At 50.7% G+C, this 17,171-nt stretch overlaps 2 protein-coding genes across 2 annotated transcripts in view; one reads left to right on the plus strand and one right to left on the minus strand.

Moving 5' to 3' along the window:
* The first annotated feature begins 992 nt into the window (after nt 1-992).
* Nucleotides 993-5,113, plus strand: pigc (phosphatidylinositol glycan anchor biosynthesis, class C). The gene is made up of 2 exons (XM_035415006.1): nt 993-1,194; nt 1,879-5,113. Exon 2 carries the CDS (start codon nt 1,882-1,884, stop codon nt 2,761-2,763), a length of 882 nt encoding a protein of 293 aa, XP_035270897.1. The 5' UTR covers nt 993-1,194; nt 1,879-1,881; the 3' UTR covers nt 2,764-5,113.
* Nucleotides 5,114-7,204: 2,091 nt separating this feature from the next.
* Nucleotides 7,205-17,171, minus strand: part of dnm3a (dynamin 3a) — a 38,163-nt gene continuing 28,196 nt past the window's right edge. The window contains 7 exon segments of the mRNA XM_035415003.1: nt 7,205-8,610; nt 10,565-10,680; nt 10,682-10,763; nt 10,916-11,154; nt 11,325-11,489; nt 12,298-12,409; nt 15,060-15,169. Coding sequence (XP_035270894.1) covers nt 8,541-8,610; nt 10,565-10,680; nt 10,682-10,763; nt 10,916-11,154; nt 11,325-11,489; nt 12,298-12,409; nt 15,060-15,169 — 894 coding nt within the window. The 3' untranslated portion in view covers nt 7,205-8,540.

The raw sequence follows: 17,171 nt of genomic DNA on the forward strand, positions 1-17,171 counted from the left end.
ATAACTAAGTGCATGTAATGAAATACTACTTTTCTCATTTGTCTTTTTTGTGGTTGGTATATTGGAAAAATGCATCATTTTTGCAAAAAAAAAAAAAAGAAAAGATTTTTGCAGATTGACGGTACACAAGGCAGATGTTAGTTATGGAAGACTTTACATGTCTGCTACATACAGTACATGTGTAGTCAGTCAGCAGTGTCCTTACCAGTAGTGTTCTTATTGGCCATTGGCACGTGCACTGCACACAGAGCTGAAAACACATTTCCGGTACACTCAGTGCTAACCTTAGTGTGTCTCTCCCTGCTGCACACACTGATGCCCTGGCCTGGGGCTCAGACACTGATCCAGAGAGGGTCATATGTGCATCGCCATAAACCAGGTCCTCACTGCCTCAACCTGGGAAACTAATACAGCCCTCTTTCCAGGGGTTGAAATGAGCTACCCTGACTACTATGGTATACCCTCTCAAGTGGCTTTGTGCAGCTGAGTGGTACCATCCCTTGCCCTGAGCTGTTCTGGAGAGGTGTGTATGTCCTATATTGGTGGGGAAAACCTGTACTGAATGATCCGTCTTTATGCAGGCACTGTCAAAGTGCTTTGTACACGCATCCTGCAGCTGGCACGATGTTCAGTACTCTTTGTTCCCAGAGGGAGATAGACTTAATTGCTTCGGCATTTTCGGTTAGTTACCAGAGTAACCGTATTGTCTGTTAGGCCTGTGGTATTAGCTGCATGGTCGCTGTATTTCAGGGTTGCCCAACAAGATCTATAGCGTTTGAGATGTGCTTTGTTAGGGTTGGAGTGAAAATGTGTCAGTATATCCCCAGGAACAGTGTTGGACTGCCGTTGTGCATTTATTTTTTAGTATTTACCTAGTTTCGAGTAGTTCGAGTGTAGTAATGTGTGAGTTCCGAATATAATCAGATACACCTTAAAAGTATCCACAATGTAGCAAAAGCGTCACGTTAACCATGGCATTTCCGTAAGCGTATATATAACGCTTTGGAGTCATCCATATGGGTTCCCTTTTAAACCAACACGGGGATATCTAAAGTTATCCGCTAGATGGCGCGCTTAGATGATTCATAGGTGTAATGGGTGCTATGTCTATATAGCATTTGCTACTTCCGGAATCTAAAAGGAAGAGATTGGACCGGCCGTAACCCAGTTAGCAAGTGCATTATTGGGAGTTTGGTAAATATCGGAACGTTATTTACAATCGTTGTACTCATGAATCTTATGGATATATTGTTTATTATAGGAGCGCCCTCAATAGTCTTCGTTTTGCTAAATAGAATTCTATTAGATAACCATAGATACTGAGCGTCAGCTATCTAAATGCAAGTCAAGGAACTCGGAGCTAATTGTGCCTGCAAGGTTTCAATTGACCATCCATCTAAAATTGAACTTAAATCTGTATTTCTTTTGTGGCTATCTGTTTCCTGAAAGTCATTTTGGAAGGTTGACATTTTTGCGAAACAAGCGATGCTGTGGGCATTGGCTTTATTTGCCCGTGTGAAATGTGAAGGTTGCGCTTCCTTCGTAAAGAAAACACTTCAGTTTACGTTTTGAAATAATCCTGAAAATGGTGCTACGAATAGTATAAACAAGCATACGTGCCTGCCAGATCTGTCTGCCGAACTATCGTGGGCTATGGTCATGGGTCATGTACGAATCAGCGCTTTTGCCTGCTATCGAGTATACAATTTGTATACGACTTGCATACTCAATGGTAGGCACGTGCGTTGATTCGGACACGACCAGGTTATGGGTGAGTGACACGAGACAGTTTACTTCTGCAGTCTGCAGGATGATCTGGCAGTTTGAATAGTTGTATATTGCATGTGCTGTAATTCGTGAGTTCTGTCTGTTTGACAGGTGATGGGAGCAGACAGTGACCCCGGTGCTCCCTCTGCGGTTCCTTGGAGGAAGGTGTTGTATGAGCGTCAGCCTTTCCCAGACAACTACGTGGACCGGCGCTTTCTGGAGGAGCTTCGACGTAACGTGGGCGTACGGCGGTACCGCTACTGGGCGGTGGTGCGCGAAGCCGGGCTTGTGACGCAGCAGCTGTCCTGCGTCGCCGCGTTTCTCACGCTGTGGTGGTACATGTACCAGGGTCAGCTCTACCCGTTCACGCTGCTTTTGGCCGGCCTGCTGTGCGCGCTGCTAGGCTACGGGCTCTACGAGGCGCTGGGCGGCCCGAGAACGGAGGGGCGCACGCGGCTGGCGGACCTCCAGAGCGCCGCCATCTTCCTGGCCTTCACCTTCGGCTTCTCCCCCGTGCTGAAGACGCTGACCGAGTCGGTGAGCACGGACACGGTGTACGCCATGTCGGCTCTGATGCTGCTGGCTCACCTGGTGACCTTCCCCTACGCCCAGCCCAGCCCCCCCGGGAGCCTGTCGCTCAACGCCGCTCTGTTCGGCTCCGTGTGCCTGGCCTCCCGGTTGCCGGGGGCGCTGCACACCTTCGCCATGGTGACGTGCGCGCTGCTGGTGTTCGCGCTCTGGCCCTGCCTGCTGCACCGCCTGCGGGACCGGGCGCCGCGGGGCTTCCCCTGGGCCGCCGCCCTGGTGTCGCTGGGCGGGATCGGCGGCTTGGCCAGCCAGTCGCCGGGGGGCGCCGTCCTGCTGGCCCTGGCGCAGCTCGCCCTCACGCTGCTCTGCCCCCTGCTGCTGCTCTGGCTGCAGGAGCACAAGGACAACATCCACGGGCCCTGGGACGAGGCCGAGATCCACGAGGACCTGTCCCGCTTCCTGCAGTGAGCCAGAGACGGGGAACAGACCTCCTGTCCCGCTTCCTGCAGTGAGCCAGAGACGGGGAACAGACCTCCTGTCCCGCTTCCTGCAGTGAGCCAGAGACGGGGAACAGACCTCCTGTCCCGCTTCCTGCAGTGAGCCAGAGACGGGGAACAGACCCCCTGTCCCGCTTCCTGCAGTGAGCCAGAGACGGGGAACAGACGCTGTCCCGCTTCCTGCAGTGAGCCAGAGACGGGGAACAGACCCCCTGTCCCGCTTCCTGCAGTGAGCCGGAGACGGGGAACAGACCTCCTGTCCCGCTTCCTGCAGTGAGCCAGAGACGGGGAACAGACCTCCTGTCCCGCTTCCTGCAGTGAGCCAGAGACGGGGAACAGACCTCCTGTCCCGCTTCCTGCAGTGAGCCAGAGACGGGGAACAGACCTCCTGTCCCGCTTCCTGCAGTGAGCCAGAGACGGGGAGCAGACCGCCTGTCCCGCTTCCTGCAGTGAGCCAGAGACGGGGAACAGACCGCCTGTCCCGCTTCCTGCAGTGAGCCAGAGACGGGGAACAGACGCTGTCCCGCTTCCTGCAGTGAGCCAGAGACGGGGAACAGACGCTGTCCCGCTTCCTGCAGTGAGCCAGAGACGGGGAACAGACGCTGTCCCGCTTCCTGCAGTGAGCCAGAGACGGGGAACAGACCTCCTGTCCCGCTTCCTGCAGTGAGCCAGAGACGGGGAACAGACCTCCTGTCCCGCTTCCTGCAGTGAGCCAGAGACGGGGAACAGACGGCCTGTCTCACTTCCTGCAGTGACTCACAGACGGGGAACAGACGGCCTGTCTCACTTCCTGCAGAGACTCACAGACGGGGAACAGACGCTGTCCCACTTCCTATAGCGAGTCAAAGATGGTGAACAGACGGCCTGTCCCGTGTACTGCAGGGACTCAGAGACGGGGAACAGACGGCCTGTGCTGCATACTGCACTGACTCACAGACGGGGAACAGACAGCCTGTGCTGCATACTGCACTGACTCACAGACGGGGAACAGATTACCCATAAGGCCTGTTGAGCCTTGTGTCGTTCAAACTGTGCCGTCTTCCTGTTCGTTTAATCTAAACACTGAGGTCAGGTGATGTTTTTATTACCATGTTTTGTCAGGAGCGCACCTACTGGACTTAGCAGAAGTTACTTCTAATCTACAAACTCAAGTGAATTCTGTAAAGGCAAATTAACAGAATTGACATGCTGTTGGAACACTAAGCATAAAAGGCACACTGTTTTAGAGCAGAAAACCAGTACTGCAGTGTTTTGCATGACCAAATGAATGGGCTTGGGGCTGCTGGGTGGCTCGACTAGCATTGTCTGGGGATGGGAAGGTTTAACTTGGCCAGGGTTAAAACGTCTCATCACTCACAAGCGCCCCCCACTGGTTGATTTGGCACCTGTAATTCTGCGTGCACATGAAGTGTCTCCAACTTAAATCTGGCACAGTTCAGTATTCCAGAATGTCAATATGCAACAAATGTAATTTATTTTTCAAAAATAAACGGCCACCTGCAAGATCGTTAACCTGTGCCAGGTTACACTTTAGATGGATAACTGGAACTAGTTTAGCATTTGAGATTTGACATTTCTTTTACAAACACAGGCTACATTCATTCTGACTGCAATGTACCATTCATGATTAGCCAGTCAAAATTGGATTTCCTGTTGAAGTTATTTTACATTAAACTTTGCCATTAACCCCTCTGCATATCAACTCATTTGAAGGCATAAATCCTTTCTACTAATAAAAAGGTTGTTTAAATCATGCACTTGTAGGTCTGAGTCTGTTGAATGTCGTCATATGCTGTTGTGTAGTACCCAGTTCTCTCCACCAGATGTCAGGCTTGGCTTTATGTAGCCTACATCAGGCCCGGTCCAGTTGCAGGGCATAATTAATGATCGAATGACATGGAAAATTTGCCTCATTCAACATGTCTTTTGACTTGATCTGTTTTTAAAGTGGGAACTATCTAGCTTTTCCACCTGGTCTACCACCCCTGTTAACATTTACCAAGTGCCTTAACGGATGTGTTTTGGATCATCTCAATTAATCAGCCACATCAGACCCAGAAAACAAATGCTATATACAGCATAGCTGAACAGGCTGTGATCTGCTGTGACTTGAAGGGCTTTCAGTAATCTATTTAAATTGTTAATGCTAGTTACACCTGTACAAGAAGGCAACCCCAAGTGTGTAGTCTTTGAGTGAGAAATGGTGTATTGGTGTTGCTCTATGAACTAACAGATTGTTTACTGGAACAATTTAGTATATTTTTTAATGCTTAAAATGATCAAATGTGATTTCATTAAAAATGTTTTTGTTTTTATCTGAATAATTTGTAAGTCTGTCTATGGTTTAAAACCGTTTTAAAATGCAAATATGCTCCTATTTTGCTGAGCACCGAAAATCCAAGTTGAGACAACATTGTTTTTACAAGGAAATTAAGCAGATATTTGCACACCTCAGCAAAATCTTAACTCCACTGCAGTTCGTAGGGTAGGCGACTGTGGTCCATATGTGATCCCCCCCCCCCCCCCCCCAGTCTGCTCCCCGCCATGCCACCTTCTCTGCTTTTATACCCACTCTGCTTTCTGCCCGTCTGAATAATGAAGCAAAATATAAAAGGAAGGTAGACTGTCCCACTGTCCTTTCAAAAAAAATAAAATAAATCCACCACCACTGGCTGCTTCAACAAAAACTGCTCTAAGGTAGTGGACAAGTATTTCTTCAGTTAGCATTAAGCATGCATGTGCACATGAACTGGGTATTCTTCTGCTATAGGGTGATTGTTTCTTTTGTCTTTGTTTTTTTTTGTTTTATTCCATTTTATGTTCTGTATTTTTTTTCTTATTTCTTTTTTTAAGTGTGCTTTTAATTTAATCAAATTTGCATGGCTGGTCAGCAGTTTTTTTGTCCATTCGTCAAATGATTCATGTGTTTGCAAAATCCTGTTTATTTGGAATTGCAGCAAGGTTTACTTTAATAAAGAAATTAACAGACAGTATTGCTGTGTCTTCTGTTCCCACGCATGCCTCTTCCAGTCATTTCTGCAGGGTGAACTTTCAGCTTTCCAGCTTTGCTTGTGACATTCATGCAACTTGCAGTAATAAAATATTACAATAAAATACTCAAACCATTTTGACACATTAGAAGCCAGACATGGGACATGGCTAGTAGTTGTAGATTTGAGTCCTCCCAAGTCGTGTGCACAGAGCATAGGACATGTTTTAAACCGAAACCCTGTTTATTTTGGGCTGAATAAACATGGTACCTGAGGGGCATTTTTTTTTTTTTTACACAGAACTGAGACCTAAACACATACAAAGATATATGATATGATATCTGTACAATATATCAACAAAAGGAGGAGGCTCCAAGATCATTCCAGCAGCCTGATTGACACGTACAACATAAATGTAGTGGCACAAGATGCTGCATCACTGAGCACAGCAATAAAGAGTGAGAAGGGGTGGGGCCTAGACAGCTGGGGCGGGGCCTAGACCGCTGGGGCAGGACTGGTGGCTCAAAGGCACCCCTCTGCAGCATGTTGGGGAGTTTGAGGGGAGGGGCTGTGTTGTATTCAAGTACAATCAAAGGCAAAAAAAAAAGGAGGACAGGAATACTCGAATCCTGTTGATTGACAGGTCAGTGCCAGTCACTCTACAGCAGTTTTCTAGTCAGGACAAGGGTAAAGGGCGGGGCTTGTGTGGAGGGGAGGAGCTCAGTGCGGTGACTTCACGGGGACAGCTGGCGCCTGCCTCCTGGATAAGAACACAGACACAAGACGCCATTAAGGACAGGGGATCAGTCACGGGGAGGAGTTCCTCTCTAACGCACCCCTGTACACTGAGCACTAACGGGACCCGCTCCAGCAGCACAGCCACACTGAGCTGGACCGGTTCAAATCTTCCCCCCCCCCCCCCCCAATTTGTTACTACCAAAACTTAAACCACAAAGGAATGAGATATTTTAGAGCACATCACCAACACAGTCACGTATCAGTTCACAGATTTGTCTACAAGTCTTGAAATGCAAAAAAAAATAAAAAATTTGCAGACTGGAGCCCTGCAGTTTACAACGGTCTGGAAATGGAGGCTTTATGAATTACACAGACGCTCGGATCCAAAAGCAATACGAAGAACAGATCCATTTTTACCAAACAAAACAAGCGATCGCCTTTCGCGAGAGGAATTTCTGAGCATTCCTTGTGTGTCGAACGGAACGGAAAGCCCAGAGGACCGGCCATTTTTATTTATTTTTTGAGAAGTGTTGGTAAGGAGACTGTGGTTTGAAATAGGAGAGAGTGGGCTGTATTTTTCCTTGGAGGCAGCGTGTTGAGTTGTGGTTTTCAGAGAGAGAGAGAGGTAGAGAGAGAGAGAGAGAGAGGGAGCAGGGACCCCAGAAGGAACACACCAGACTTACGGAGACTGGAAATACCAGAGCTTTATTGGAGAGCAAGAAAGGGGACTCGGAGGGAGACAGAAGAGTGAGGGGCACAGAGAAGTTTGGGGGGTTACACGCGAGACGCTACAGTCACGAGGCTAACAGCCGAACACCACTGACTGAGAGGGAGAACAGAAAGCCCGACAGGAAGGGGCCGGGGTCCACAGACAGGGGCCCTCAGCCAGCACACAGTGGAATGACCTGGAGCTCAGACACAGGAGCACTCTGACACCGAGAGGGGGGAGGGGGAGGAGCCAGGGAGGAGGACAGGGCAGACAGGGTGGTCAGAGAGCAGAGGGGGAAACCTTGGCCAGGGCCACTGAAACATCGCACAGACGGACAGACTGGGAGTCTTCCTAAGCCGCGTCTGAGCTCTTGCGGGTTAATGCAAGCTCAGCGCATTCCCACAATCCCCACAGCACACTTCTGCGCTGTTTGAGTTACAGAGGAGAGACGGGGTCTCAGCTGAGAGAAGAGCATGACCGGCAGGGGTCACAGGTACAGCGGGGGTCGGCGATACTCCCTACTAGAACCTTCCGCCTCTTCCTTCCAACTGCTTTCCAATAACGGACAGCTGCGGACACACAACTCCCTCTGAGGTCCCTAATCCTCCAAAAAACACTTCTGCTTTCATCATACAGGCACACACACACACACACACACACACACACACACACGCACACGCACACGCACAGCGATGGAAACAGTCTGGGAAACGATACCTCGTAGTGACTAAAATGAAGGACAAGGACGGGAAGAAGCAAGGCTCCAAAGACAGACCAGCACTCTCTCCAGCACCCTCACGCACTCGCCCCGCTCACCTCCAACAGAAACGGGCACAAAAGCCCCTCAGCCCTGGAGCGTACAATATGCTAACACTGTGAATATACTGGAACTCGTTTACAGTACAAAGATGATGGCAGTTTCCCAGGCATGCAACACTGGGAGCGTCTGTGTCTCGCTGTGGTTTGGGACTGGTGGTCTGGTGGTCTGGTGGGCTGGTGGTGGTGCAGGGGCAGTACACTATTAACACGTGTAACACTGAGGACTACCGGCGTTCAGCCTATCGGGTTAGACGGGAGAGACGGACGGGCCGCGGTCCAGTGTAAAGAAGCAGAGCCACTCTGCAAACCTGCAGCACAGGAGAGCACAGCACAGAGACACAGAGACACAGCACAGGCACTACTGCACAGGGGGCCGATATGCTGGGCCCGAGAGGGGCTAGACTGAGCACAGGGGCTATGTTGGGCGGGGGGGCGGGGGCGGGGCATGCGGGGTTAAGTCGTGGGGGTCCCCCCCGGGGCTCAGTTCAACGCTCAGTCCAGCAGGGAGGGGTCCCCCGGCCGAATCATGGTGGGTCTCGTGGGAGAAGGAGGAGGCCGCCGGCTGCAGAGGGAAAGAGAGATGGAGGGAGAGAGAGAAAGAGAGAGAGAGAGAGAGAGAAAGAGAGAGCGAGAGAACAAGAGAGAGGGAGAGAGAGAGAGAGCAAGAGAGAAAGAGAGAGAGAGAGAGAGAGACAGACAGAGCAAGAGAAAGAGAGAGAAAGCAGGGCGGGGCAGGCGCGCGGTGATGCAGGTGAGAAAGGGAACGGTTAAAGGAAGAGAGGTGGGGTAAGGAAGAGGGGAGCAGCGCGGGACAGAGAGGGAAAGAGGGAAAGAGGGTGAGGCCCAAATGAAAAGGTTTGGTATGGAGAGGAAACGAGGCAGAGAGAAACGGAAAAGCGGGCCAAAACCAGGAGGGGAGATCAGTGCGAGGGAAGGAACAGCGGAGAAAAAGTAGGGAGAGGAGGGTATTACGGTGGGGGGAAAGAAGAGAGAGGGGGATAGGAAAGAGAAAAGCAGACAGAGTTAGAAGCTGTTAGTGAAAAAAAAAAAAAAACCAAGAGTGGAAACAAAGTTAGCTCAGAGTTAGGACTCGAAACCACTTTTACTACAGAGGCAGGCAGTTCATGTAATAAGTCTACCAGTCATGCACGCTCGGCTATTTCATTTGCACACAAAATGAGACACAGAGGAGAGAAGAGAGAACATCAGCGCTGTGTGGCAGAGAATATGCCGTCTTCCACAGAAACCAGGGTTAGAAGAGAGAGGCCAGGGAACAGAGTATGAAAAACACATGAGCTGAAGGACCCCACCCATCTCAAGTAACCACTGCCTTTAACCGAGCCTGCTGCTGCTGCCCAGTGTGTGTGTGTGCGCGCGTGGGTGGTTGTGTGCATGTGTGTGTGTTTGTGTGTGTGTGTGTGTGTGTGCACGTGGGTGGTTGTGTGCATGTGTGTGTGTTTGTGTGCGTGTGTGTGTGTGTGCGCGTGGGTGGTTGTGTGCACATGTGTGTGTTTGTGTGCGTGTGTGTATGTATGTGAGAGAGAGAGAGAGAGTGCGTGTGTGTGAGAGAGAGTGTGTGTATGTATGTGTGTGTGTGTGTGTGTGTGTGTGTGTGTGTGTTTACATGCATCCCTTAGAGCTTGTGTGTCACACACTGACCATATCCCATAATTCAAGTCGCTGTCAGTGGTGTATTACAGTTCATGTGCGGAATGTCAGTGAGTGTACAGGAACAAAAAAATCACATCTGAAAAAGCGATAAAGCTGCTAAGCATTATAAAACGTCCGCAAGTGAAAGAAAGCCTGCAGACGCTTTAAAGCAGGAACGTTACTGTGTTTTAATTTCACCTACACTGACGGACATTTTATATTTAATCTGTACCTACGAGCGTTTATCACACTTAAAATATTTTAAGCGGTTCATCTCAGAAGTATCATTTAACATGTTTTCTAGGAAAAAAAGTACCTCAAATAAGTACTTGGAATATGAACCCCAGGAACAAGGTTTAACCATCCATACCAATCACAAACCAGATAAAAGTCCCTCGCACAATAGAATTCATAATGTCAAAACGGCCTAACCGCGCGCATTTCTTTCCATCGTCTAACGAGCGTGTTTTACGCTACGGAAATACTGGACTGAGCTGCCCGCACCAGCATTTCAATACACCGTAAACACAGTTCACGAATGCTAAATTTACAACGTGACCTTTTTTCTGCTAATAGCGTATGCAGACGCAGCGCACAGACCCAAACGCACGGGTAACAGAGGCGTGAGGAAATGTGCGGTGAGTTCGCTCAGCGTGAGGCCTTCCCCCCGGGGGACCAGTTTCCTTGATATATTCTCACACCTAAATGCAGGACCCGTAAATACCCGTCCAGTTTCGAGGGCTGTGGCGCTGGGGATCGGTTTTTATAGAACACTTAAGACGCTGTGCAGTGATGTGGTGGGCCTGGGGTGTTGTCGGGGGGGGGTGGGGGGCGAGGGGGGAGGCTGTGCTCGTGTCCCGGCTCACCTGGGAATGCTGGGAGGGGCGCGGTTGGGTCGGCTGGGCACCTGGGGGGGCGGGAATCCGTCGACGTTGTTGTTGTTGAAGGGTCCGAGCGGCCCGGGGCGGGAGGGCACGGGGGGGGGCCCCAGGGGCGGGGCCGCGCGCGGGGGCCCGGGGGCCCGTGGACATCCTCCGGGGAGCCGTGGGGCTCGGGGGGGGCGACCTGGGGGGGGGGGGGAGGAGGGAGCGCACGCTCAGCTCGGCGCAACATTCTCACACTCTTCAAATTTCTGGAGACACGCGACCAGGCTCGCAAAATGTCCGACCGCGTCCGGCCAATGAGGCGGCGGCGTGCCGAGCGGCCCGGGGGGCTACCTGCGGGCCCCGCCGGGGCCGGCCTGCAGCCAGGAGTTGTCGACGGGGGGCGGCAGGGGGGTGGAGACGGTGCTGGTGGAGATGTCTCCGATGATGGCCAGCGCCTCCTTCAGGGCGTGGTGCGTGCGCAGCACCTCCTCCCTCCGCTGCACCTGCTCCTGCGACTCGTCCATCAGCACGCTCTGGTCCCCCGCGGAGTAGAGCTGGGCCAGCAGCTCCGCGTTGATGAAGTCTTTCACCTGGGGGGGGGACACAGGCATGCTCAGAGCCCGTGTGCGGAGGGGAGGGAGGGTAGGTGTGGGGGGGGAAGGGGGGTGAGGGGAGGAGAGGTGAGGGGAGGGGAGGAGAGGTGAGGGTAGGGGAGGGGGGGTGAGGGGGCAGGGGGCGGACAGCGGAGAGGGCGGCTCACGTTGCTGATCATGAGGTGCATGATGGTCTTTGGCATCAGGTCGCGGATGCACTTGTTGACGATGGCCATGTAGGAGTGCACCAGGTTGCGGATGGTCTCCACCTGCCGCTCCAGCTGGGGGTCCATGGAGAAGTTGTCCGAGGGGCCCGAGCTGTCCCCGTCCACCTAGGAGAGAGGGAACATGAGGGGGGGATTAAGAAGGGGATGAAGAGAGAGATGAAGACAGGAACAAGGAGTGACGCCTTGCAAGCAAGAAAAAAGCGGAAGAGGAGGAGAGTGAAGGAGAAAGAGAGAGTGAGAGAGAAAGCTGGTTCTGTAGGGAGTGCGGTCTGTCTGCTGTATCGTGAGCGTGACACTTCATCAGGAGCACTGATGCAGTTTGGACTTGGCTGAACGGCTGCCAACGGTACATGAAGAACTGATGCGTTTTCTGACTTCTTCGTGTAAGAGAGTGACAGAGGAGATGGAGAGAGAGAGAGAAGTGAGTGAGAGAGAGAGAGAGAAGCAAGTGAGTGAGTGAGAGAGAGAGAGAAGCGAGTGAGTGAGAGAGAGAGAGAAGTGAGAGAGAGTGACAGAGAGAGAGATGTGAGAGAGAGACAGAAGTGAGTGAGTGAGAGAGAGACAGAGAGAGAGAAGCGAGTGAGTGAGAGAGAGAGAGAGAAGCGAGTGAGAGAGAGAGAGAGAGAGATGTGAGAGAGAGGCAGAAGTGAGTGAGTGAGAGAGAGAGAGAGAGAGAGAGAGAGAGAGAAGCGAGTGAGAGAGAGAGTGAGAGGGTGGCCTGCAGGAGGAGGGAGGGAGGGAGGGGGGAGGGGGCTGGCGGTGATTAAGAACAGAGCAGGGAGCCCCTCCCTCGCCGATCCTCCTCACAGTGACACAACGGCGCTGGAATGTTCACCCTGGTCCTGATTCATGAATCAATGGAGCGGCGGTGCGCCTCGACGGGACGCGGGGGGGGCACGGGGGGGGCGCTCACCGGGGCCTTTTCGGGGTACACCCCTGCGCGCAGGAGAGAGGCCTTCCAGCTGTCCACCTCCTCCTGGGTGTCGCAGGCCAGCTCCAGGTGCCGGTAGTCCTTGTACACGTTCCTGAAACGACAGCGGCTGGTGGTGAGCGGGGGGGGGGGGAGTGAGAGACCCTCCCCCCTCCCCCTCCCAGCACTCCCTCTCCCCCCCCCCATGCTACGACGTCGCTGCGCTCTTCCTGAGGACGCTGGGATACAGCCGGTCGCCCAGGCTACATGTGCAGCACATTCCCCACCATCCCTCTCTTATTCCTGCCCTCTTTCTCTCCCCCCCTCCTCCTTTTCTGCTGTTGCCGTTTGTGTTTGTTTGTTTTGGTGAGGAGAACGTTCCGTAGTCTGGGACTGCCGTGGAGAATCTTCCACAGGATTACTGGCAGTGACACGAAACCCCATCTTTCTCTGGACCAGGCCAACAAAGTGCGTACTCCCGCCAAAGATCCCCTTACACCCCCCCACCCCCTCCCACCCCCTCCCACTCCTCCCCAAGATGCACCACAGGCCTCGAGACCGAAATTGACGAAACCTTTAAACGCTCTACGCGCTTGACACCGCTCCCCTCGCTACACGACTGAGTCTGGCTGTAAAGCTGCCATTTCCGTGCTCCGGTCTTATCTCTCAGTGGGTGCGAGTGACGCCGGCCGCCTGGCTGCCGGCTCGTAAAAGCGAGCTGGACGCTGCCCTCCGCTTTGTGGTGTTTCCCAACGCTCTGGCCCCTGAATGGCTGGGATCGCCGGACCGGTCGCAACGGACTTGCCCTGGATCAGCAGGATCTGAGGCTGCAGCTGACCTATGAGTCAGTGCACCGTGTCTCCACGCTGACTCCACAGCTGGAGCCACACAGCCAGTCACAGTGATACTGCAGCACCACCGTCTCCTTCTGCAACACTGCTAAGCGCAGGTCACGTGACCTCGATAAGACGCAAATTACACACAAACTGTACCTCCGAATGTTCTCAGAACGTCATGCCGAACGGATTACAATCAGTAATTCAAATACAGCCCCCGCCATCCCCCCTCTCTCTCTCTCTCTCTCTCTCTCTCTTTCGCTCATTCTCTTTCTGCACAGGCCAGGGCTTTTTGTTTAGTGGAATGATTTTTTTTGTTCTGCGGATCCCAGCCTGTTTTTGATTTGGGGGAGTTTCCTGAGGTTCTGATTACTGTCAGACAGGGACACGGCGCTGGAGCCGGCCCTCGCCAGGCTGCACACGGAGCCGGCGAGGGAACAGGGGGCGCCGCAGGACACCGTCCGACACATTCCTGGCCGATCGCTCACTCCCCTCCGCTCCTCCCTCCCTCCCGCCCGCCGCCCTCCTCCTTCTCTTTCTCCCTCCATCTCTCTTTCCTCCTCTCTCTCTCTCGCTCCTAATCTCTCTCTTTCTCTCCTACTGTCTCTCTCTCTCTCGCTCCTAATCGCTCTCTTTCTCTCCTACTCTATTTCCTACTCTCTCCTACTCTCTCTCCCCATAGCTCTCTCCCTTTCCTTCTCCCTCACTCTCTCCAAATCTCTCTCCTACTCTCTCTCCATCTCTCTTTCCTACTCTCTCTCTCGCTCCTAATCTCTTTCTCTCCCACCCTCTTTCCTATTCTCTCCTACTCTCTCTCTCTCCTTAACTCTCTCCCTTTCCTTCTCTCTCACTCTCTCCAAATATCTCTCTCTTACACTCTCTTTCCTTCTCTCTCTCTCTCTCTCCTAATCTCTCTTTCCTACTCTCTCTCCTCTAATCTCTCTCTCTCTCTCTCTCTTTCTGTGGTGGGCACTGGAATACTTTCCTAACAGGAGAAGCCTCATTTCTCAGTGCGGACGGGCTGGTTCTGATTAGCCGCTTAATTAGCCTGCCGTCGGTATTTCTGCGGTCTGTACATTCAGAGACGTGCAGGACAGAATTATAAACAAACTCCACATGTTCCTCGCAAGCCAAATCACAATCACTGCGGTTCCCTCACACCCAGCCCTCTGCCCCCTCCCCTCTCCGTGCCAGGACGTCCCACAGGGACCGCCTCGTAGTCCAGGGGCTGATCCCTCTCTGCCACGGGCCCGGGTCATCCCAGCGCCCTTCAGCCGTTTCCCAAACCCCTCCTCCTCTCAGTCCCTCGCTTTCTCCCGACCCCTCCCACATTTCTGTTAGACACAATATTTTACTCAAAGCTTCCCCACCCAACCGAAATTCTGTGTGTGTCAACATTTGAAACTGGAAACCGCAAAAGCAGCACCAGGACAAAGAGAGATTTTGTGTTGCGCACACACGAGCGGGCAGTTTTTTTAACGACAGGAAAAATAGCGGGAAGCATTAAGGAATGCGTAAATTGCTTTGTGTCCAACTGACAGTGACTTTCTTTAACCCTGAGATAGTGGTATGACTGCAGTACAGTGTCAGTCGTGTCCGCAGAGCTGGATTTTCATAAGGGTCAGAACTCAGTTGTGGGAGGCGAGCATGAGCCCTGTGCCTGGTCCTGAAAGGCCGGGGTCAGAATTGGGTCAGGCACTGATGTGTAGAAGGCCATTTGATTTTCCAGTTTTAAAAAATGTCGTGTTCAAATCCCAAGTCAAGCCAAACATCATTCATGTTCTTCATTTGCTCTGACTCCCTGTTACTTACAGTATCGGTACAGCCTACACGGGTTAACAGCTCAGCCACTATGATTGGTATCTATTCATTTCTGTTTACGTGCACAGTTGTCTTCAGATACAGGTCTTCGATAGCGGAGTGTCTGACCTCTGCTCTGTGTTGAAGATGGCAAACATGTGCTTGCTGGACATGAAGCTCTTCTCCACGTCTCGAACCTTCAGGTTGTCCAGAGGCAGCATGTACTTCTTCTCTTTCTCCTAAGGAAGACATCAGCGGAAGAACGATTAATATTCAAGACTGGAGAACACTGAAAACAACAGCCCCGAACGGCAAAAATAAAGAAAAAAACACAAAGAAAATACATATTTTTTTTATTTTATGAATCCGGGAATTCCCTAAAAATAAAATCTCTTTTTTGAGGGAGACCTGACCAAGACAGTAGCCACACATCAAATGAGAGCAACATCAATGAGACACCCCCAAAAAGAAAACGCCCCCTGACGAGTTTCGTTTTCTTGCTTTCCCCATTTTTCTCCCCGATGCGAAATACCCAATCGCACTCATCGAAGCGCTACAGCGAACACAAGCGCGCGCTGTCCTCTGACGTTTGTGATGTCATCACACCGCAGTTCGCAAACCAGGCCAGCAGTCTTTTAGGAAGACGCTTCATTTGCAGCTCAAGAGAGGAACGTTCAGACACCTAATCGACCAGCAGGGGTCACTGTTGCGTGATGAGATGCTGACACCCCAGCTGATCTGAACGACGCTTGAGCCACTAGCGCTACAGGTTCGACCAATAGGATTTCTGAAGGCCGATAGCGATGCCAGTGTTTAACCAATCAGCCGATATCTGCTGATTGTACAGGCATACGTGAGAAATGAGAAGTGTTTTTTATGACAGCGGCTGTAACCAATTTTGTGTAATCTGCCGAATACTTCTGGCACTCTCATAGGTAGAAAAATGTGAACAAATCAAAATAAATGGGTTTTTTTTAATGACCCATAAAGAATGTTGGACAGTACTTCCAATTTATCATGCTTACATGGGTTGATAACCAACATGAACAACTTACAAGACAATGCTTTATCAGAATGCAAACAAATGGCTACAGCATAACTAGCTTGAATGAACTCGACAGTTTGTTAAACTGAACTGGTGAACAAGTGGTTGTGACATGACTGCATCTGGGTTGAAATATGACCCGTGTAAAAAAAGGAAAAAGAAAAAAAGGAAAAATGTTACGATCCTTGAACTAGCCACTACATGACAAAACATTTACAGGAAGAGCATTGCTATTATTACAGTAAACAATACAATTTATTTACTTATTTGAATTTAGAGAACAAACGTGATAAATTTTTGTCCACAAGCAAGTAGTGTGCCATGTTAAAAAAAGTAAGGGGAGGCCAAGAACCAGAGAACCAGCATTAAAATTCAAAAAGTGCTGGAGTGCTACATTATGGGCACCTCAAGCACTGACTAAATGTGCCTCAAAATATTTAAAGTACTTTTTTAAAGCATTGGCTTTTTCAGCCCAGAATACAATCATGAATTTTGTAGGAATACTGATGTTAATTATATTATATCAAATGTGAAACTACACTAATCAACACGATTTTGTTCTAACCGTGCTTAGCTAACAATGGCAATCCATCAAGCTGAACTGCTTAAACAGCAATTTTAGGCTAGAATCCCCAGTGAGATAATGTGAGAGAAAATGATGTAGCAATGGGATTTCGTACATGTTAGCAACAATAATTACAGCTGGACTTGATTCTGTGATGTCATTAGCCACGCACAACTCAAGAACTTGATTTTTTGGGGCTGCTTTCGGTTTAAGGGTAATTGCACCCTAGATCACTTTGGTGCAATTTGGTGTTTCTATGGCTTCTATTAAAACATTTTAATCCATGCCATTATTTCAACAGTTCACTAAAATATATGTTTCTGAAAGCATTTGAGGCAAGAAACAGACCATTTCCATAATTGTGGAATTTTGGTTCACGTTTGATTTTCAACGCTTTGTTTGACAGTTTAATCCAAGTTTCATGAGCCTACACTTCACAAATAATTTGCATATAGAATACTTTATGCAAATGAGATAAACACACCAACTCCACCCACCCCAGGACACACTTTTCAGAACTGTGCAGCAGGCGGAGCAAAACTACAAAACTCAATGAGAAAACCAATGCACCAAAGAACGATACAAAGAGCTCTGTCTGTAATGGGCTTTCCCTTTCCAACACAAGACGAGG

The sequence above is a fragment of the Anguilla anguilla genome, chromosome 4 (genome assembly GCF_013347855.1).
Source record: "Anguilla anguilla isolate fAngAng1 chromosome 4, fAngAng1.pri, whole genome shotgun sequence".
Classification (NCBI taxonomy): domain Eukaryota; kingdom Metazoa; phylum Chordata; class Actinopteri; order Anguilliformes; family Anguillidae; genus Anguilla; species Anguilla anguilla.

Excerpts from the sequence above, each read along its gene's own strand:
- pigc (XM_035415006.1), top strand. The coding sequence starts at position 1,882 with ATGGGAGCAGACAGTGACCCCGGTGCTCCCTCTGCGGTTCCTTGGAGG.